Source organism: Pseudorca crassidens, chromosome 3 (assembly GCF_039906515.1).
Source record: "Pseudorca crassidens isolate mPseCra1 chromosome 3, mPseCra1.hap1, whole genome shotgun sequence".
Lineage (NCBI taxonomy): Eukaryota > Metazoa > Chordata > Mammalia > Artiodactyla > Delphinidae > Pseudorca > Pseudorca crassidens.
Window position 1 is genome coordinate 129,536,257 of NC_090298.1, and position 23,903 is coordinate 129,560,159.

Genomic DNA, 23,903 nt, shown 5'->3' on the forward strand with positions numbered 1-23,903 from the left:
ATCCTTTTTGACCCACCTCCTAGAGTAATGGAAATAAAAACAAATGGGACCTAATGAAACTTCAAAGCTTTTGCACAGCAAGGAAACCATAAACAAGACCAAAAGGCAACCCTCAGAATGGGAGAAAATATTTGCAAATGAAGCAACTGACAAAGGATTAATCTCCAAAATTTATAAGCAGCTCATACAGCTCAATAACAAAAAAACAAACAACCCAATCCAAAAATGGGCAGAAGACCTAAATAGACATTTCTCCAAAGAAGATATACAGACTGCCAACAAACACATGAAAGAATGCTCAACATCATTAATCATTTGAGAAATGCAAATCAAAGCTACAATGAGATATCATCTCACACCAGTCAGAATGGCCATCATCAAAAAATCTAGAAAGAGGGCTTCCCTGGTGGCGCAGTGGTTGAGAGTCCGCCTGCCGATGCAGGGGACGCGGGTTTGTGCCCCAGTCCGGGAAGATCCCACATGCCGCGGAGCGGCTAGGCCCGTGAGCCATGGCCGCTGAGCCTGCGCGTCCGGAGCCTGTGCTCCGCAACAGGAGAGGCCACGACAGTGAGAGGCCTGCGTAAAGCAAAAAAAAAAAAAAAAAAATCTAGAAAGAATAAATGCTGGAGAGGGTGTGGAGAAAAGGGAACACTCTTGCACTGCTGGTGGGAATGTGAATTGGTACAGCCACTATGGAGAACAGTATGGAGGTTCCTTAAAAAACTACAAATAGAACTACCATATGACCCAGCAATCCCACTACTGGGCATATACCCTGAGAAAACCATAATTCAAAAAGTGTCATGTACCAAAATGTTCATTGCAGCTCTATTTACAATAGCCAGGAGATGGAAACAACCTAAGTGTCCATCATTGGATGAATGGATAAAGAAGATGTGGCACATATATACAATGGAATATTACTCAGCCATAAAAAGAAACGAAATTGAGCTATTTGTAATGAGGTGGATGGACCTAGAGTCTGTCATACAGAGTGAAGTAAGTCAGAAAGAGAAAGACAAATACCGTATGCTAACACATATATATGGAATTTAAGGGGAAAAAATGTCATGAAGAACCTAGGGGTAAGACGGGAATAAAGACACAGACCTACTAGAGAATGGACTTGAGGATATGGGGAGGGGGGAGGGTAAGCTGTGACAAAGCGAGAGAGAGGCATGGACATATATACACTACCAAACGTAAGGTAGATAGCTAGTGGGAAGCAGCCGCATAGCACAGGGAGATCAGCTCGGTGCTTTGTGACCGCCTGGAGGGGTGGGATGGGGAGGGTGGGAGGGAGGGAGACGCAAGAGGGAAGAGATATGGGAACATATGTATATGTGTAACTGATTCACTTTGTTATAAAGCAGAAACCAACACACCATTGTAAAGCAATTATACTCCAATAAAGATGTGAAAAAAAAAAAAAAGTCAGGAGACAAATCCAGGCTTGGCTAGCGATAATGCTAGACACTAAGTGCCATAATGAAAGTCTAAACAACTTGCTCTGGGTGTAGAGTGGAGGGAGGATCAGACACAATTAACTCCAACACGAAACAGAAAGTGCTAAGCGCGCTAATGGAAGTACAAGCTAAGGGCTCCGGGAGCTCAGAGAGGGATGGATTGATTGTGACTGGGGTTCTCCCAGAAGCAGTGGTGTTTAAGTGGGATCTTGAAGGAGTGAAATGAGTGGAAAAGGGCCACAATGAAATTCCCTTCATCACGGGGTAGTCAGTAAAAAGAGGAAGTCGGTATGTCTATGTTTGCTTTTCTGAAGACAGAATGGCTACAAGCACGGAGTTGAAGTTCAGAATGACCTGATTTTGACTTCCAGATCTGCCATGTCTGTGTGACCTTGAACCTTGGTATCTTCATCTGTAACAGGAGGTACTAGTATCTTTTTTGTGGGGAATAAAGAAATTAATTAAGACAAATGTTTAGTAGTGCAAGTGTTTAGCAAATACTCAATGAATGATAGCTTTTACTCTCGTTATGATTCCTGATGCACTGAACATTATCTAGCTCACCTGGGCAACATCTGAGGCTAACCAGCCACTGCTGGATATTCAGACAACTTCCAGAATTAACTAAATGCACCTACATATTCCTTTGCATTTGCCTTCACCCTGTTTGCATTTTCCCTCTCCCCAGACCCTTGCAGAGCCAGCACCTTTGCCTACTGCTGAATCAGTTTTGCTTTTTTGGTTTTGTGTTTTGGTGTTCTTGTCCATACAATGGACCAAATTATTGAGGTTTGTTTTCTCACTTCTTCTTCATGCAGTAAGGTTCTACATCGGACGGTACACACTTTGAGGTACATTCAGATCCAGCAGTGAATGCACAAAAGCCATTGTCAGCGTCAGCTTCTCAGACAAAGTCCTGTGTGGTCCACAGCCCAGCTTTGCTCCGTCTCCTGTTCATCACCCTGCTGTGAGAATCATCAGGGGATGTTGGAACCACAGGGAACTAGAGCCAAATCTTCTGTTTTACCAGTGAGGACCACAAGGGCCAGAGACAGGAAGACACTTGTCAAATTTCTGCAGAGAGGCAGACAGGGGTGGGTCTGTGCATTCGACCCCAAGTGTGGGAACTCACTTGCCTGTGCACCCTGGATGGCTTCCTCTGACCTCTGTGCCTTTGCTCTGTAGACCTGAGCTCTGATGGGGTCAAAGATGCCGTTCCTTCCTTCCCTTCACCTCCCTCACCCTCCCTCCTGGCTTTGGGTAAAGCTGGAAGGGGCAGCCCTCCTGAGGTCCGTGTTGTACCCACAGTTTCTGCTCCCACAAGCATCCTCAGATGCCTCTTACACACGCCATGTACTGACATGGGGCCTTAGAAGCTCAGAGCCCAGTTGACAGGCAGAGAGGTGAGAAGATTGAAAACACTTTAAACTGCGTCGACATTAAAGAAGTGAGAAGAAGGCAGGTGGGAAACGCTTGTGATGACCGACATCACAGAGAGGTGATAAAAATGAGGAGACCTTACGGCTTGCCTTCTCCTGCTCCCCTGAGACCAAGGAGACAACTGATTTTAATTTCACGTGACAGGTCCCGCTGTTTGGTGGTGATAACCAGGTTGAGGAGGATTCCAAAGCCGCACCTGGGCTCCACAGGCACGAAGGCTAAGGGTCACCATCTGCCCTGGTCTCCCTCTTGAGAAGGACTTGCCCTTTCCTCTGTATATACAGAACACACCGTGCTTCTACTGTAGGATTTAGTTCATTTTCTCATGGCCCGTTTTTATCCACGGTTCAGGAGTCTGTCTTCCTCATCACATTAGAACATCCCTCTTAAAGGCAGGGGCCTTGATTTCTGTTTTCCCCATACTGTATCGCATAGGATGTACTGAGTCAATACATTAATTATTCAGTGAACGTTATGATTAGATACACTGCAAGGTACTTTAGCTTAACAGTAACACCTCACCTTGTGGGATCAGACATACACAGGTGTGAATTCTAGCTCTGCCTTTATCAGTTCTGTGACTTCCACCTACCTGTGCCTCAGTCCTTCTTTTATAAAATAATAATAATACTAGTAATAAAAGTGTGTACTCTCTCAGACTGTTACAGAAATTGAGAACTGTTAATTACTTTAAAATGTCTAGTCTAGTTCCTAGCATTAAAGGGCTCAGTATACACGAGCAGCTATTAGTAACATCAGAAATCACCATCATCATTTGTTGACACGGTTCTTATGCTGGTAACCGGAATCCCCAAATCCTCAATCAGTCCCTGTCTTTCCTCAGATATGAGAGGGAGAGAGGCAAAGGAATAAATGGAAGGGGAAAAAAAAGAAAGAAACCCAATGTTTCTTACTCCCCGGCTGTTGCACTGAGCCACAACTGTGGGCTGAAGGGCCCACGAAAGCTTCGTTCCTGAGGCTCTCCCCTAACCTTGGCTCTGTGGATCCCAGCACCATGGAAACTAGAAAAGACCAACCCAAAGCAATGAGGGGGTGGGGGCAGAAGTTTTGCCCAATTTCTCAAATAAGGCAGGCCCAAACTCTCCACTCAGATCTTCAGGGTGGAAGAGGTCCGACCTACCCATGCTCAAAGCTGCCCCCAGTTTGCCTAGCACGCCGAAGAAACAAATCCAGCAGCTGTGGCACTACAGCCCAAACTGGCCTCGCCACCTCCTTACCTGTTTTGGGGGGAGGCACTGAGGGAGGGGATTATCCTAAACCCCCCAAAAAACAGGGGGGTGGGGTAAGGTACTGGCATGACTGTAGTGGAGGGTGGTGTGCAGCTATGAGGGAGGTCACTAACATAATGCTCTAAAGTGTGTGTAGAGGGTATGGAGAAAAGCAGAAGCTGAAACACAGAAATGGTTACTGGATGTGGTTAGCGGTAACAGAATGTGGATCTGAAAGTGACCATGCTGGCATAGCCCATGCCAATCCTCTCACAGTTGAGGAAACAAAATTCTTCACCTAAGGAGTGAAACAGTCCCCCCACTTGTTTATTCATTTACTTGGCACTGATTGTGGCTCTGAATGCCAAGGACTATGTTGTATACTGGGTAGGCAAGCTGAGAAAAAAGCCTAAAAGAGGGATAGATAATCAACAAGCCAACCAACCATCCATCAGATGCAGCGAAGTCTCTCGTAACCAACTTCCATTCAACCATCTCTTTGGATTGACTTGCATTCTCCATCATCTCTGTAAACCCCACACCTTCTGGCAAGTAGCCTCTTCTCCGATCAGCCCATATATTTCGCTCACATCAACTCTGTTGGAGGTGGGCTAGGAATCCATTCCATTTGTTTCCAAACCTATTTATACTTCTGTGTTTTACTCATATTTTTGCAGTGCAAGCAGAAATTATGTAAACTGGTAAAATACAAATGCAAAAAAAAAAAGTTGTTTTACTTCTCTGGAAACTAAGTTAAATACTTTGAAAGGCTCAAAGATGAATTCCTAAAAACATGGTAATGCTAGGTGTAGGCAAGGCAACTATTAAAGGTCAGGTGCAAAACACAAAAAAATTCTGCACTTACATTTACGTCAAGTTCCCACTACAACAAAAGCTTGATAAATACATGTGCACTTAGGTGTTTTAAGCTAAAAGAAAACACCTGCGATGAATCATTTTTATGATTCTTTGTTTTAACCATATTTTTCAAATAGTTTAACCACAGTCCCCACTGCATCAGATAAAAGGGTTTTCACTGCAGTTGCGACTCGAGTAAAGTGCTGTGAAGGAAACAAACTGAATGTGGTGACAGAGCACAGAGGATGACCTACTTAGGGTGGTCCTTGAAAGATGGGAAGAAGCCAGCCAAGCAGAAGTGGGAGAGAAGAGTTCGAGGTAGAGGGCACAGCATGGGGAGTGGGGGAGCTTGGTGTGTTGGAGGAGCTGCAGCAGTGGATGGGGAGACGGAGAGGATGAATGAAACTGTCCAGATCAGCAGGCTTCAGACAAGGCAGACCTTTACAGGTCATGCAAGGGAGTATAAACATTACTGAAAGCATGATGAGGACCCTCTGGGAGCTCAAGGGGACGACGACAGGACCCCATTTCCACTTTTAAAAGAACACTGTGGCTGCTATCTGAAGAGTGGGGATGAAGGTGAGAAAAGGGAAGAGGGCAAGGTGGAAGCAGGGATAAAGGAAAGTGATAAAGGAAGCGATAACACGTAGTAAGTAGAGTCGTCCCTTGGTATCCGAGGAGGATTGGTTCCAAGACCCTCCTCGGATACCGAAATCCACGGATGCTCAAGACCCTTATGTAAAATGGCACAGTATCTGTATATAACCTATGCGCGTCCTCCCGTATACTTTAAATCATGTCTAGATTACTTAGAATACCTAATACAACGCAAATGGTGTGAAATAGTTATAAATACAATGTAAGTGCCATGTAAAGAGTTGTCAGCACGCAACAAATTCAAATTTTGCTTTTTGGAACTTTCTGGATTTTTTTCTCCAAATATTTTCAATCCACAGTTGGTTGGTCTATGGTTGTGGAATACAGGTACGGAGAGCTGACTCTGTGCGTGGTAAGGACTGACAGCACTAAGCCAGGAGGAGGGGTAGTGGGCTGTGGAAGTAAGTAGATACATTTGTGGCATCTTTAGAAGGACTTATATCCATGTTTTCTCTCGTCAGTCCATCAGCATGACCAAACTTACAGCTAATTTTTGAAAGGCATTTGTGATCTGATGGGTGAAAAAAACCCCAGAAGTCAAGCAAGTTGGTTTTCTTTCTCTAGTTTGATAGTTGTTGGCTGTGTTACTCAGAGCAAGCCTCTTAACCCTTGGGAGCTCATCTGGATAAAGTGAATAATAATATCCTGTCCATTCCATGTCATATTGAGTTGTGCAATTTGAATAAGATGATGGCTGACGGGTGTACACTTTATAGTGAATGTAGGTCTTGGGTAATCTCACAGAGAGTAAGGCAGGTATTATTGCCCTCATTTCCCAGGCGAGAAAACCAAAATGTATTCAACGAACAAGTTACTGAGCATCTACTATATCAAGACCAGGGCTAGGCTGTGCGACTTTAAAAATAAACCCAGCTCTGCCCTACAGAAGTTCACAGCCTGATGAAAAAGACAGTCATGAAACTGTGAAATTATAGACTATCAAGATAAGTATAATACTAAGAAAGAAAGCACAGAGGAGAAACTCAGAGGAGAAAGTAATTAATTTTTTCTGTAAGGGTTGGAAGGCTTCCCACTGGAGTCAACATGCGATTGGGGTCTTGAAGGATGTGTAGAAGTTTTTCAGGGGCTGAGAGGCATTGTGAGGAATGTGTGCAGAGGCAGAGAGACCTAGAAGGAGATGGTTTGCTGCACACAGCAGTGTGGTCGTAGTCTCCAGTGTTTGGTGGACTATTAAGGAATGAAGCTGGGGGTGGACTGGGGCCAGTGAGGCTCTCCCACATGGAGCTCTGCGGGTGCATTATGCCCAAGCAAAAAAAATAGTACAGGGCTTTCCTGGTGGTGCAGTGGTTGAGAGTCCACCTGCCGATGCAGGGGACACGGGTTCGTGCCCCGATCCGGGAAGATCCCACATGCCACGGAGCGGCTGGGCCCGTGAGCCATGGCCGCTGAGCCTGCGCGTCCGGAGCCTGTGCTCCGCAATGGGAGAGGCCACAGCAGTGAGAGGCCCGCGTACCACAAAAAAAAAAAAAAAAATAGTACAGTAGCTTCATGCTTATGCCTTCCTCAAATGCTCTCAGCAGTTCTGCACTGTATCTGTGCCTGTGCCTTTTACTCTCTCCTTCCTCACTTACTCTTTTCCCCAGAATTAGTTTGAATCTCAGCCTTTCCCCTCCCACACACACTCCTGGATCTCAATTGAGCAGGGACATACAAAAAGAACACCTCTGGACAGTAACAAATGCTTCTATTCTCAGAATTCCTTGTAGAATTCAAGGAGCCTGGACTGTTTCTTAGCAGGAGCCATTCATCCCATGTTTTGAGAAAGCTTGAAAAGTGATTCAGATTTTGGTACAAAGGGAACTAAATACCGGGGAGTTGGCTGCGGGGGAGGTGTTTCTGCAGAGAAGGCAGTTGGGCTTTTGCTAAAGTGTCTTGGTTGGAAGTTTTCTAGGAGACCTGAGTTCCAGTCCCTGGGCTGGACAGCGTGCTTCCAGGCCTCAACTCTCCCATCCGGAAAATGATAAATAAGGAAACGTGTATTTTTAGAGGTGGAAGAGCGTTAGAGTTAATTGAATCTCACTCTTCCTTTTTTCACAAATGAGGAAATGAACTCCAAAGGGGAGAAATAACTTGGTTAAGGTCATATGGAGAACTGGCAGCTTGTTTAGTCATTCGCTCATCCATTCCATCCAAGCAAATGTCTTGGTGCCTCTCCTGTGTCAGGTACCTTGTTAGAGGCTAGGACTAGAGCAGGAGATTAAATAGTCATGATCTCTGCCATACTGGGGGAAATGAAATAATGACACCAACGAACAAAACATTAAAGGGGATAACGAAAGACAGAGATAAGCTATGATGGAAATAAACACGGTACTGCTATAGAGAATAAAAGGGCAAGAGTACAGAGAGAGCCTCTCTGAAGAAAGAACACTAAAGCGGAGGCCTGAAGAATAAGGAGTCAGCCACCTGAAGAGGGTTGGAAGAGCTTTCCAGGGGAGAACAGCATGTGCAAAAGCCCCAGGGCAAAAACGTTTGGACTGTCCTGAAAGGTAAAAGACCAGTGGGAAGCAGAGGCAGAAGGGGCGTGGCCTGGGAGCAGATGTGGCATAGGAGAGGTAGGAAGGGCTTACAGTTTGCAGCCTTGAAATTCAAAGTGCCCTTATTAGTAAATTCTTGACTGACCTTCACATCCCTGTTAGGACGGAAAGACAAGTACAGGTTCATAATAAGACTCTACCAGTTGAGCATTTGTTTAAAATTCGCTATTCTCAGTGTGCTTTTCTGAGACCTGGATTAGAAGAGCAGGAAAAGGAAAAAAAAGGTTGAGCTTTTCTTCTGTATCCACCTCTCACTTGGTTAGGTTTCACCTCGAGAAATCAGCCAAGGGCAGGGATCATGGGTGAGTTCAGATATCCGATGGGGTAGAGTTTGGTTTCTGGCGGTGTCGTATGGTTTTGAGAGCCGGAACCTCTTGTTTTTGTAGCTTTATTTCACCCTTCAGTTCTGTCCTTTCACCTCCCCAGTGAATACACCCTCGCTAGAAAAATGAATTTCACTTTTACAGGGCACCCTCAGGCAGTCATCTGCGGATTTCCATGCAACTCTGCCTTGACGGACAGGTGCTAATCAAGGTCACAGTGTGCAGTGTATTGTGGGCTCACCACTTGGCTTAGGAAAACCTATTTATATGCACGATTTTCACAGGACAAGAATAGCAAATGAGAAACAAAATATTTTTTCCCACTCACCCAGGGAACGGAATCAACATCGGCAAAGGATGAGTCTGGCTTCATTTCCTGAATCATTTACCTGGTGTTCCTGGCAGGGATAGTTCATACGTGAACCAGCAGAAGATGCTGTGTGATGGGGGGGTAGGTGGCACAGGCTGGTGACTAGGCCTGGGGCGGAGGAAGCTATGAGGCTGATCTCTCCCACAACCTTCTTCCCTTTGGCTAGCGTCCTTGCTTTTATCTATTCTGCTCTAGTTGGTTACTCTGCTAGTTCTCAAAGGCTGCACAGTGGCAGAGCTAAGTAGATGTATTCCCTACCTGGACTTTTCAGTGAACCCCACCTCCTACCCCCAAATGAGACTGAGTGAGCACGTACCCCAGCCCTGGTCGGCAGCCTTAACCTCTACCCCAGAACCCAACCCTAGAATGAGCCCTGACCTCAGCTTCAAATCCAGGTTCCAACTTTGTCCAGCCCCTCCCCCTAGCCCCAGACCGTGCCCCTGACCCAGCACTCCTGACTAAGCCCCTACATGTGCCTGGCCCTTGGCCTTAAAGGGTGCAGCCACAATGCCGTGCATCCCCGGGTACATATCCACTTTTTAAATAGCCTCTGAAAGCACCTGTCCTCTCAAAGCTCGGGTCCCCCTTGCCATCTCATCAGAGAAGCCTTTAGCCAGGCGGCAGTGTTACAGCCTCCTCTAGCCCAAAGCCAGCGAGCGCATAGGAGAGGAGCCTGGAACTCAGAACCGCACCACCTACTTGGTGTCTGACTGTCCTTGTGTCAACACTTCAGCTGGAGTCAGTCTGTGAGCTTCAAAACCAGCAGGGCTTTGAAGCAGCAAGCAGTAGCCTCAGTCATATCGGGATGTCAGTGATTGAGCTGGACTCTCTCATGGCTCCTTTCCCCTGCCCTCCCCGCAGTGTGAATAACCAGAGCCACTGCAGAAGAATCACAAGACACGGGAAGAAGGACATGGGTTCACACCTGTGTCCGTCATCCCCCAGCTATAGGATCCCCGGTTCCTCATCTGTATGTGGGCTCCAGCATCATCAGTCACGCCCTACCCATCTTACTGGGTATTCACAAGAGGAAATGGATGTGAGAGATTTAAAAATCATATAATACACTCTGAGCAATGATTACCTCTCTCAAAATTTCAGCATTTCATCTCTCCTGCCATCCAGTAGCGAATCGCATAGAGTAGGAGTTGGCCACAGGCCACATCCAGCACAACGCCTGTTTTTGTAAATAAAGTTTTACATGGCAGATAAAGTTTCACACGCATTTATTGACATATTGTCTTTGGCTGCTTTTGTGCTACAAAAACAGCATAGAGCACTTGCAGCAGAGACTTGCAGAGCCCTCAAAGCCTAAGACACTTACTACCTGTTCCTCCACAGAAAAACCTGCTGACACCTGGCACAGAGGGTCAGAGCAATGGCTCTCAAGTTGGAATTCCTGTGTTTGGACGCTGAATCTTCTACTTTGTGGCTGTGTAACCTTGGGCGAGTTACTTGGTCTCAGTTTTTCCTCCATAAAATGGGGATAACAACTGTCTCCCTACTCTATACTACTAAAATAGTAGTAAATGAGCAATTCACGGAAAGCACGTAGCGTAATCCTAGGCACACAGTAAGTGCTCAGTGTTGGCTGATATTATCATCAGGGGAATGAAAGCTCTGGTGTGTGATGACAGACTTTCAGGGGACAGAGTTAGCGTGGTTCAAGGCACAGGCCAGGGAGGAGGACAGACCTGGATTCATATGCCAGCTCTGCCGCTTATCGCACGAATGACTTGTGAGCGATTAATGGCCCTGAACTTCAGCTTCCTCATGCCTGAAATAGGAAAAACAAATATAGGATTGTTGTGAGGAGTAAATGGTAGTGCTTAGAACAGGCTCTGGCCTATGGTAAATACTCAGTAGGTGACGGAACTATAATAATAAATAAGATGAAGAGTAGTATTTTTCCCAAGTAAGCGCAGTCACCCAGAACAGATAGGTAGTGAGAGGTCTCCAGTATGCTGACGTCTCCAGGAGGCTCCCTGTGGCTACTGACACCCTTGACATCAGGTTTTGCATATTCCAAGTACATGTAAATTCTGTAGACTTCAGAGTGGGGTTGGGCAGACAGCTGCCTCTTAGGAGGCTTTCCCCTAGGCTAATAGGCCCTCAAGATCCAGTACCTTTTAGCACTAACAATCTATGACCCTATGATGGTTCTTGGGTTAAGTGATACGTCAAGGAGGACAGCACACGTGTGTGTGTGTGTGTGTTTGTGTGTGTGTGTGTGTGTGATTATATGAACTATCTCTGAAAGATCCTCTTCCTGTAATACTACATGGTTGCATAGTTTTCTATGCAGGGTGAAAATGCCCTCGTTCTGAATCCTTTAGACATCCTAAGGATTGAATTATGTAATGGGATGTAAACCTTCTTGCCAGGGAGCACTGTCTAAGGAGACTGGGTGTTGTGCGTGGAGTACATTAAGGTTGCCCGGGTTCTGGACGCCAGCCTAGGAGCACAGCTCTCATTCTCTACTGGCTTAAGATAACAGGGAGTGACAGAGTTCAGCGGGCTGAAGCAGGGGGAATTTGGACAAGGGGCAGGGGATAACGCATACCCCCCAAGCTCATGGTTGTGAGACAGTCAGCTAAATTTAGAAGACTGTGAAACAAGTAATATCACCAAGCATTTATGTCGATTCCCTGCCCAGCTCTATATAGGATACATCACATTGTACATACCAAGAAAAACCATAGAGTTGAAAGGCCTCTGCCTTCAAGGGAGCTTACACCTCAATTGTGGATGAAAGATATAAATACACAAAACGTCATTTAATAATATAAAGGAAGAATAATGAGTCCACCCAATGCAAGAAACGCCATGGAAGCAAGATTAGGTCAATTGTCAAGAATAGTATCAATGGATTAATATAGGTGAATGATCTGCATTCATTCATTCTTCACCCTCTCATTTACCAGGAATACTCTGTAGCCATTGTGTGATGCCCTCTAGGGATTGTAAAGAATAAAATAAGCTTTATGAAGGCGGAGGCATCGTCTATGTTATTCACCACTCTGTTCCACAGCGTCTAACCCATTAGGAGACAGGCAACAGCAACTGAATCAGAAGTAACTCCTTACCTAACTTTGGTGTTCAGATGCATGTGACATTTACAGAGCTCCTTTATGGCCTCAAACTTTCACTTATATTATAAAATACTAGAAAATACAAATTTAGTAGACATCTGTTGGTTTGATATGCCTGATATCCATCTTCTCTCTGTCCACAATGTATTCATTTTCCTTTGGCAAGATTACTTCCTTAGTAATCTTAGGAAGATAATTAGTTAGTTTCCCTGCCTTCCCTCGACCAATGGATGACTCCCAACCTGAAAAAGGCCAGTCTCGAGCTGTGTGGAGCAGTGATCACAAATGGCTGGGGCAACAGTGACACTCTGAAGATGCCGTCCATGAAATTCTCACATCTAGATTCCCCGAGCTCCTGCAATTTCTGTCTCTCGAAGGTCCAGTCTTTGAGCTGAGGGTCCCCCCATCCTTTCTTCTTTTGTCTTCAGTTAGCATGCATTCATTTCTGTTCCCAGCCAAAGAACTCACACTAACAAAACATGAGGCCTTGATAAAAAATTGTAAGGGGGCATACATTTCTAAGGACATTGAAGAGAGGGATGGAGACCTTTAGATTACAGTTAGAAATGGGGAGGCATGAGAGGTTCACAGAAGAGGTGGCATGTGAGCTGAACTTCTAAAGAATGGAAAGAATGTGGAGAGGAAGACGGCAGAAGTCAGGAAGGCTGTGCGGGCTAGAACAAGAGCGTGGGCCAAGGCCCAGAACCTAAAGCAAGTCAAGAAGATCCAAGAACAGCAGCATCTACACTAGAACCTGATGAACTCGCTGGTCCATTTCTGCAGCCCCATTACACTTGAGTCAGAAGATGTTCCCTTTCCCATTTTCCATGCACTCATAACCACCTTCCCCTCTACTGCGTCTCCTCCACTGCCTTGAGCTACAGGATGTTAGAGCTGAAAGGTCTGGTAAGATCAGCTAGTACTGACCATCTCAGAGCAAGGTGATGTTCTAGGACTCTGCAGGTACCCAAGCCACACATGAAGTACCATACACCTTAGGGGAGCATTAAGTTTACTCAGAGACTTATATGATCTGTTTTTCTTCACCTTCATTTCTACTGCTTTTCTCCTTTGTCCTACACTATGTCTACCCTGGCTTTCTATTTCTCAAACTCCTCAGTCTTTTCCTGAACCTTATTAAGAGCCTTTGTACCTTCTGTTCCTTCTGCCTGAAACTGTTTCCCTGGCCCTTTGTCTGGCCAGCTTCTTTTTATGGTTCCTTTTCTCAGCTTAAACGTTAGTGCCACAGAGAGGGTCTCCCTCACCGTCTTATCTGAAGTAGCCCCTCCAGTCACTCTCACATCATCCCATGTTATTGTCTTCGTAACGCAGTATCCCAAATAATCTTGCTGATTTGTGTGTCATCCCTCTCCCCTCTCTAGATCCTAAGCTCCATGATGGTAGGTTTTCAGTGTTGTATCCCACTGGCACCACTGCTAACATACACCATGTGCACAGTAAACATTTGTTGGAAGGGTGGATGAGTAGATAGATAGAAGAAAGAGAAATTCCCTGTCTATAGAACTAGACATCTCCAATGAGTATAGCCGTTTAATTGGAGGTATTTAACACACACACACACACACACACACACACACACACACACACGAGAAACACTGATTTAGTGTAAACTTCATTGTCCAGATGGGGAAAATGCAGCCCAGAGAGAAAAAGGGGCTTGTTCATGGTTCCAGATTTGCTTCTTTGCGTTTACTTTTCCAGAACCATGTCAGGCACCTGAAGAGTTTTCCAGCAGAACCTACAATCTCTCAGTCTGTTTGTCCTTCCACTGTCCCTGGTTTCATATGTCAGCCCACAAGGTGAGTCTAATTCCAGGACCACTGAGCCCAGCCTTGATCTAATTCTTAGCCTCATATACCGTGTCACATCTCAGTGGCTTTCAGTGCCTGGTAATTAACACTCATGTTTCATAATAAATGCACGAATCTGAGCAGGGGAGGATGCCTCCTCTTCCGCATCTCCCTCTGCTGCCCTGTCCCAGCTGGGCTCCAAGGCCAGGGTGAAGAGAAGCCCTATGAAGCTGAGATGAATCCAAAGCCAAAGGAAATGCAACATGGACACGAGACGCAGGGGCTTAACTTCTCTAGTCCTGCCAAGGCCCTTGGCAATCTGGTCGCCACCCACCCCCCCAACTCTGTGCCAAAGTCCCCACCCTAGTTGTACTGGCTTTTCTGGAGTTTCTCTAAGGTTCCTTCCTCTCTCTTACCTCATTGCCTTTGGATAAACTGGTCCCTCTACCTGGATATTGACACAGGTGCTTAGTACCGTGCGTGCCTGTAGTAAGTGGTCAGTAAACACTGGCTATACTGGTAGTTATGACCACTTATTCTGTGTTTAAACCCCTTATTACTCTCTCAAAATAACCTTTCTTTCCCTTAATTTAAAACTTACTGGGACTTCCCCAGTGGTGCAGTGGTTAAGAATCCGCCAATGCAGGGAACACGGGTTTGAGCCCTGGTCCGGGAAGATCCCACATGACATGGAGCAACTAAGCCCGTGCGCCACAACTACTAAGCCTGCGCTCTAGAGCCCGTGAGCCACAACTACTGAGCCCACGTGCCACAACTACTGAAGTCTGTGCGCCTAGAGCCTGTGCTCCGCAACAAGAGAAGCCACCGCAATGAGAAGCCCGTGCACTACAACAAAGAGTAGCCCCCACTCGCCACAACTAGAGAAAGCCCGCGTGCAGCAACGAAGACCCAACACAACCAAAAATCAATCAATCAATCAATAAAACGTAGAACTCTTGTCTAAGCTGTGAGAAGGCAGAAGACACACCTGTCTTGTGTCATCCCTGCATCCTGGTTTTCTGGCAATATTAGTTTCTGGTGCTCAAAAAATATTTGTTGATTTAACAAATGAACAATAAGGTTTTATCTAGTAAATGACAGAGAAGCCCTGGACATGTCTCAGAACCCTAAATAATTGTTGTTTAGAGGAGATGGGGACAATTTATATCTATTATGGTAATTCACTACATGTCACTACCAGATCTTGGATGCAAGAGAGTGTAAGGGGACGGAGGGGCACTCTTATTGTCCTCTGAGCGACAGAAATAAAGCACATTTGATGTCACAAGGTTAGAGTCAGAGCAAGGATGTCATTCCCACCTGTAAGGATAGAATTATTGGAGAAGCAGGATGAGTGTCTAAAAGTCCCCCCACCTACACACACATACTTTCCATCTCTCTCCCCCAGAATGAAGCCATCCTGTCACCTCATTATCCACTATTTACCATGAGGCTGCCACATTTCCAGGGACTGCAGCCAGGAGCCAAGGAGGAATGTCGGTGTGAGAGGCCTTAAATGAAGTGACGATAAAAAAGAAGTTGCTAATACCAGGAGTTCCCTCCCTGGGAGAGAGCTGTCAGGGCGAGTGCCCAGGGCTGGGAGATTTATTGATATTAAGTGGATGGTGCCTTAACCAGGAGTGCTTATCAAAGAGGTCTGAGCAAAGCGATGATGGAATTGGACAGCCCGCACCCGTGCAGAGCGTGGGTTTTCCTGCCCTTGCCGGTGCCTGCCCTCCTGCCTCCCCAAGAGGGAATTCCTGGCCTCGTTTTTTACTTGCTCTGATTGTTGGACACATTCCGCTACAGAATCTCTTAGAGGCAGGGACCTCGGAATCTGACACTCTGGCAGGGTTCCCTGAATGTGCGACAGCTTTTCTCTCTGCCAGGTCTCTGCTGTCGCTCTCCCTTCTACCCGAAATACTCTTCGTGCGCAAGCAACTGCACCATACTCCCCTTGCTCCCTCTCCTGGCTGATGCCCAGTTCTCTTTCAAGGTCAAAGCGGCACTTCCTCTTGGCAGCCTTCTCTGAGGTCCCCACAGGCTGGGCTTAGGTGGCTCTGCCTGAACCCCGACCTCACCCCTGCCACAGCACTTACAGGGAAGTGTAATTGACTGGCTCGGTGTCGGCCTCTCCCACTGTCAAGGTGACGTCGAAGTGGGGGCTTGCCTTTTTCAATACTGCATGTCCACTGCCTAACACGGAGTCTCACGAGTGGTAGATGCTGGGTGTCAAGAGGTGGATGGATGGGTGGATGGACACATGTATGGACCAACAGAAGGAGAGATGTGTGTGTATATGCTCTGCATGATCCCCAGGGACAAGAGGGGAATGCAGCGAGCACCACCCAGTTTTGTTCTGTTTTGCTTTATTAATTTTTACTGGAGCTTAGTTGCTTTACAATGTTGTGTTAGTTTCTGCTGTACAGCAAAGTGAATCAGCTACACATATACATATATCCCATCTTTTTTTGGATTTCCTTCCTGTTTAGGTCACCACAGAGCACTGAGTAGAATTCCCTGTGCTGTACAGTAGGTTCTCATTACTTATCTATTTTATACACAGTAGTGTATATATGTCAATCCCAATTTCCCAGTTCATCCCACACCCCCTTCCCCACTTGGTATCCATACGTTTCTTCTCTACATCTGTGTCTGTATTTCTGCTTTGCAAGTAAGTTCATCTGTACACTGTTTCTAGATTCCACGTGTAAGCGATATTATACGATGTTTGTTTTTCTCTTTCTGACTTACTTCACTCTGTATGATAGTCTCTAGGTTTTGTTTTAATATCAACAGACCCTAATGCAGTAATGCGTCTTGATCTGGCAACAGAGGCAGGCAGAGTGCTACCTGAGAGGATTTTCTAGAAGCTGAAGCTGTCCCATATGCCATGACTGTTTCTTTCCAATATTGATGGAGGGAGGGAAGGGGTGGCATATCACAGAAGCCAAGAGCTCAAGCCTTGTGGTCTGACGGGTGGAGTTCAGAACTCAGCTTTGCATTGTGCTGGCCCCGGGCCTGCCCTTCCCAATTTGTAACCTACCTCACAGGGTGAAAGGAGTCAATGCACGGGAACGTCCTTGGCACGATGTCTGGCACCTCGTAAGTGCTCAAACGTTAGCTCCTAATTGCTACTATCAGAGGCACTATATGCACCACTGCTGTCTTAAATGGAGGACACGCACACAGTCCCACCTACTCTCATTCACTGTCAGCCTGCGAGTCTGACTGGACCAGTACACAGCAGTGTTGCAAGAGGCTGCTTTTCAGTGTTCCCTTTTCTCCCCTCGGGCTTGCTGTACCTGACAATACAAGGCTCCACCTCTAGCCCCCTTTCTGATTTGCCTTCTCTCACCTACTCTCTACTAGGTAACTAACTCACCTATATCACATTAAAAATTGTATCTTAAATACAACTCAACACTCTGAATGCACCTAGATTTAGTGCTAGGATTCTATTACAGTCGGATCCAAGAACTCAGAGCCTTTATCTGATTTCTAGGTTTGAAAACCTGCACCGGAGGTCACTACAAGTCTGACCAGCAAATAACCAAAGTGTGCTCAATCAGTGAATATTTTTCAACTACTGAGACTAGAACGTAGACTGTTGGAGCCTGAAGAGATGTTAACTCTTACGGGGTTCAAAGCACCAATTTACAGATGGAAACTGAGGTGCAGGGAGAGCCTGGGATTGGCTCAAGGTCACATAATACTGTGCTGTGATAAAACCAAAAAGAGAAGCCTCCAGGTCTTCTGGCATCTAATCTAGTACTTTTTCTACAAGACCAAGTTATCTTTTCCAATTGAATATTTACTGTGACAGATTTAAAGAAATGTGCTACAACTAATTATATTTCTGAACGTGTAACCAATTATGCATTCTCCCACAGGCCGTGGGGCCTACAGACTCTTAGTCTCTCCCTCTCCCTCGCTGTTGCTGCTCAGGCTTAGCTGAAATGAGGAGCCAGATTGAAGGTCAAATGCTGAGCAACTCGGAGGACCAGGGTCCACTTGAGTAAATCCAGGCCAGGCTACCTCCAAGCCATGCTCTTTTAGGGAGCTCTGGTTAAATGTACCCGCTTAGCCTTAGAGGATAACACACTCAATTTAAGGGAAAAGAGATTTGCAAAAGGAAAGATAGGGAGATAATTCAAGGATGGGGGAAACATCCTGGCCTCCGTGTGTGTAAGGATTCGATCGTGCCTATCTGCGCCCATTTCTTCCACCCCATCTTACCCATTCCTCCTCTACTTCTAAAGTTTCAGCAAGAAACACTGGCCACGAGGGCCCCAGAGACCCAACTAAAGGTGTGAAACCAAGTAGATGTCGTCAGGGAATAGATCGGGAACATGAGATTTATATCCCCCCAGATAATATTTCATTGCAGCATGGAAAGTAAAGATCCTAAAAATACCACAGAGAGCATATTATAATATGCTAACGGGGTTCATGTGCTCGCCATACACACCTCACCCGGTAAGATGAATTGTGCTTTTTGACAAATCTATATCTAACACAGGGAGAATAATATACAGTGTATGCTTCCTGGTGGAGAAATCCATATTTATGGAAATCTTGATTCTGGCAATTACAATAGACACTTAAAGACAGCACCTGTTGTCGGCTGCAAGTGGCTGGAGCGTCCTCGTTAGGGTGAAAGAGAAAAGAGTGCGAGTAGTGAAGGATAAATAGCTACTTCAGGAGATGCCTACCCAGAACAGGGGAGGAAGAGGTCCAGGGTGGTCCAACGGTTCCTCCTCATTCCCTAGTGCAGTGCTCTCGTCAAGCACTCATCATTCATTCAACAAACATTTACTAAGCACCTACCATGTCCCAGGCGTTATGCTGGCTTTGGGGCATAAATGAGACCCCTGTTTTTAGGGAATTAACACTGACCGGAACAGTCACAGATACATACAAGTTAAAAAAGAAAACACCTTCAAATAATAATAATTCAAGCATGAAAGATAAGACAGGGGGATGTGATAGAGACTTATAGAGGGTTGAGGGGAGGGTGGAATCACTATTTAGAAGAGGTGATGAAGGAAGTCCTGTTCAGGGAGGTGAGATTTGAGTTGAGATAAAATTGCTGAAAAGGAGTGAGCATTGCAGAGAAGTAAGGGAAGAGCACTGCAGGTGGAGCGCAGAGTCTCCAGGGCAGAACAAGTGTGGAGGCCGGAGGCACAGAACACAGGCCAGGTGGCTAAGCAGGGAGCGAGGGCAGCGGTGTGAGGCAGGAGGGGGCAAAGGGACAGGTCACTCTGCCTCAGAGTCATGGTCAGATGTTTGGAGATTTTTCCTGTGTGCAGTGGGAAACCTCAAAATTTGTAAGAGGTTTTTGCACAAGGAAGGGAAACAGTGTGTTTTCTTTGTTTTTTTGGTTTTTTTTTAATTAAAAGGATCCCTCTGGTTTCTAGGTGGAGGATGAACATCACTACTGAAAACCAAATGCCATAAAGCTGAAGTCCATGAGGGCCACCTTTGGATACCAGGAGGGCCATGGAGTGGGTTAAGAGCAGGCATATGAGGTTCTGGTTTCAAAGAGTGGTCAGTCAATGGACTGGGCACCTTGAGAAGCAGTGCATGCCCAGTAATTCAGTGTGCAAGCAGATGTTAGGGGTTGGAATTAACATATACACACTACTATACATAAAATAGACAATTAACAAGGGTCTACTTGTTCCCTATAGCACAGGGAACTCTATATTCTGTAATAACCTATATGGGAAAAGAATCTGAAAAAGAATGGTTATATGTATATGTATAACTGAATCACTTTGCTGTACACCTAAAACTAACACAACATCGTAAATCAACTATACTCCAATATACAATAAAAATTAAATTTACACACACACACACACACACACACACATACACACACAATAAAGGGCACCTGCCAGGTTTCCTGTAGATGGTATGCTGGGTTACCCTGGAAGTTAGACAGATGACTTGTATGCTTCCATTACAGTCTTTAAAAGATTATCTTTCAGGGACATGAAGGGAGGGTCTAGGGACTGACTGAGAACCTAGACTCAGTAAGCAACTGGGTCCCAGTGGCTAATGGCATTCTTTAGTGCAGTGTGGCCCAGTGAATCAGTAACATGTTAAAAAGTATTCACCAACAAAGGGTCCTGGGGGCGTATGGATTTGAGAAAATCCGTGTTAAAGTTGAACAAGATTCCTCTCAATCTTTTATGTAGCTGGTATGCAGTTTGAAACTCCAAGAGGAGGACAGGGTTTGCACCATTTCCCAAATTTCTCTGAGCAAAGAAGCCTTTTCTTTGTTAAGGAGCATTCTGCGGGGCTAATGTTCATGGAACACATCTGGGCAGTGTTCATGGAGCGTAATTTGAGAGCCCACCTACAAAGGCAGCACGGGGTCACGGAAGCAGGTGATATGGTAAAGAGAGCAGAGGATCTAGGAATAGCAACGTTATCATCTTAAAAGAAAATTGATAATACCAAAGTCACAGGGTTGTGATGAGAACTAAACAGCTTACCATATATGGCAGAGCACCCTAAAACACAGTCACTGTGATGAGGATGACTCGTTTGCCTCACCGTCCATATCAAGATGGTAATTTTCAGGCACTGGGGTTGGCATTGGGGTTGATCACTTGACTGGGGCAAAGTCTATGAACCCTTATCCTGTATCACATATTATAATGAAGTTTAGTAGCTGAATTACCTGGACTTAGCCCCATAACCTTAGGGCTAACTTTTTAGCATTATATTCTAACCAGCAGCGTAACCGAACACAAACCAGTACTGGTAACTGCACTGGGATCTTACAAAATAGCTCCTGTGGGGGTGCTCACACAGCTAAGCTACTACTGTGGCTGATAAACTGCGGGGCGGGGGGCTGAAGAATCAGCCAGGAGGATGTACAAACACAAGACGAACATCAGCAGAGAAATGTACACTGAAAACTAAGGGCTGGCTGGGAAAATCTTGTTTTCTTAAACGTGTATCAGCACCAAGCTGACAGACATCTTATTATGCTTTGCATCTTATTATGCTTTGCCTTGACGTGATGGGCAGTGTCATAGACAGATCGCTGGATTGGGTTCAAGATACCTGCCTAACTCAGATACGGTCTAGCTGTGCTACCATATTGGACACGTTCATTAACTTTCTGAGCCTTGGTTTTCCCCTTTAAAAAATGACCCAGCCATCCTTTTCCTACCTTAATAAAGGCATTGTACAGATAAAGTGAAAGAGCATACAAAACAGCTTTGCATACATTTATAATTAATAACCATGACAACATTTGGTATGGAATTGGTACCTAATAAACATTGGATTCGACAGATGGATGGGTGGGTTGGACAGATGATTGGGTGAATGGATGCAGAGATGGGTAAAATGGATGGACAGTTGGACAGATTTGTGGGTTGAAAGAAGGGAGTGATGAATTTGTTGGATGGGTGGATGGCTAGATAACAGATGGATGATGGGTTGGATGGATAGACTAGTGGATGATTTAGTTTTAGAGCCACCTGACAGCATGTTTGCAGTATCTTCTATCCATTAATTTTTCTCTTCTCCTCTTCCAGTCTGTTCCCAGTTCTCTAAAGGAGTCTATGCCATCTTTGGGTTTTATGAACGGAGGACTGTCAACATGCTGACCTCCTTCTGCGGGGCCCTCCATGTCTGCTTCATTACACCAAGCTTTCCTGTTGACACATCCAACCAGTTTGTCCTTCAGCTGCGTCCCGAGCTGCAGGATGCCCTCATCAGTATCATCGACCATTACAAGTGGCAAAAATTTGTCTACATTTATGATGCTGACCGGGGTAAGCCAGGGGAGGGGGACTGTGGAGGGATGAAGAGAAAATTATCAGCAGGAAGAATAATGGTGCCTCTCTGCCTTCTTGAAAGGCAGGGATCACGGAGGAATGATCCAGAAATGTTTTATGTCTGTGAACTGAATTTTTGGTAACTAATCTATAACTCACATGTGGAAACACATCCTTTGAGAGAATAACTGTCTTAACACCCCACGTCACTCTACAGCTTACCAAGTTTCCATGGCTCCTGAGCCCAGACTCAAAGTCCAAGGACCTCAGTTGAATGGCTCATGGCTCATGGCTCATGACATGGCTTTTAGGAGCATAGATTCTGGAGTCAGGCAGACCTGCATCTGAATTCTATGTTCCCTCCTCTCCAGCTGTTTGACTTTGGGCAAGCTCTCTCTGCCTCAGTTCGACCACTTCTGTAATGGGGATAAAATTCTCTATTCCTTCGTTTTTTCATCTCTGTAATGAAGATAAAACCAGTCTCTATATCATACAGTTGTGAGGACTGAATGAGACAATGACTAGAAAGGGCCTGTACAGTGCCTACAACATAATCAATGTGCAGCGTCTTCTATATATGTAAACCGCTGTCATCATCATCACCAGCATCAACATCAACCTTCCCAGGCCTTTCTAATTCTGCCTCCACCTGAATTTTGAATTTTCCACTCCATTTTCTAAATGTTTCCAATACTTTTTTCTTCTCTGCATCTTGACTCAAACAATTCCAGTTTCTGGGATGCACTTCCCTTCTCAAATCTACATACGCAAATTCTTCCTTTCTTTTGCAACCTACTGGAACACCACTTTCTCTATTTCCTGACCTTCTAAATGGAAACTCTCTTCTTTTTTCTAACTCCTGTGTTGCTTCTGTTGTACTGTCCTACCTTCCCCTGGTATACTAAATAGTCCTGTAAGAACTCAGTCATTATTGTTGTAAATAAATAAATGGATCATACAAGGTCTGGAAAGTGAGGCACAGGAATTTTGCCCTGAGCAAAAAGGAGGTTTTATAGAAGTTTGCCTTTAGGGAGGCTTACAAGACTTTTGAATAGGAGAGTGCTTTGTGAAATGGTTTTTCAGGAAGAGTTAGGCAGGGTTATTCAATGAGAATTAGCTGGCAGGAGAGGCCAGAAGCACTCTATTTTCTTCAATTTTCCCTTCTCTCTATTTTAATGATTTCCCTTCTCAGACAAGCAGCCATTATGAGGATGACCTGCAGAAGGGCTATTTCAGGTCAGTTTTGTGGCATAATGAGGCTTGAGGTCTGGAAGTGGCATAGACAGAAAAATGTAACTTTCATTATAGAGGATCATCTCTGGGGTCAGTCAGCAAAGCGCCCATACTCAAAGGGGCTCCGCCTACCTCACAACTCTGAACTCAGAGTTCTGCCATTTGCTAGCTGTGCGGGCTTGGGCCAATGACTACATCTCTCTGAACCTCCATTTCCACACTTGTGAAACATGGATAATAACGGTACCTACCTCAGAGAATTAAGTGAACTGAAGACAGGAAAGCTAACAGGGCAATGCCAGACACATAGTAAACTTTCAGTGAACGTGAGACTTAAGCACACCAACCGTATACTTTAAAAAAAAAAAAAGGAAGAAACAACAGAATCAATCTACAGATGGTTCTTTATGCCAGGCACCATACTGGTCACTATGGGAGGGATTAGCAATGTTATTGGAAGACAGAAATGATATATGTGCAAAAGATTGATTAATAATGCAAGAGTGAAATATGAAATAACCATCTGTTGCAGGCAGAACACTGACCTTCCCCTCTCCGCCAAAGACATCTGTGTTCTAATTCCTGGAACCTGTGAATATGTTATGTTAAATGGCAAGAGGGATTAAGGTTACAGATGGAATTCACATTGCTAATCGACTGACCTTAGAACAGAGAGATGGGCTTCTCTGGTGGCGCAGTGGTTAAGAATCTGCCCGCCGATGCAGGGGACACGGGGTCGAGCCCTGGTCCAGGAAGATCCCACATGCCGCGGAGCAACTAAGCCCATGCGTCACAACTACTGAGCCTGTGCTCTAGAGCCCATAAGCCACAACTACTGAGCCCGCGTGCCACAGCTACTGAAGCCCATGCACCTAGAGCCTGTGCTCCGCAACAAGAGAAGCCACGACAATGAGAAGCCGGCACATCACAACGAAGAGTAGCCCCCGCTCGCCGCAACTAGAGAAAGCCCGCGCACAGGAATGAAGACCCAACACAGCCAAAAATAAAAACAAATAAATTAATTAATTAAAAAAAAAACAGAGAGATTATCCTGGATTATT

General features: G+C 45.4%; 1 protein-coding gene and 1 pseudogene across 6 annotated transcripts in view; both read left to right on the forward strand.

The window, feature by feature from the left end:
• LOC137220576 (adenosine deaminase-like protein) overlaps positions 1 to 15,781 on the forward strand; it is a 27,971-nt pseudogene extending 12,190 nt beyond the window's left edge.
• GRIA1 (glutamate ionotropic receptor AMPA type subunit 1) overlaps positions 1 to 23,903 on the forward strand; it is a 311,855-nt gene that overhangs the window by 147,366 nt on the left and 140,586 nt on the right. For all 6 annotated transcript variants that reach the window (XM_067732350.1, XM_067732349.1, XM_067732348.1 and 3 more), the window contains exon 3: positions 21,367 to 21,606. In XM_067732350.1, coding sequence (XP_067588451.1) covers positions 21,367 to 21,606 — 240 coding nt within the window. The remainder of the gene's footprint in view (positions 1 to 21,366; positions 21,607 to 23,903) is intronic.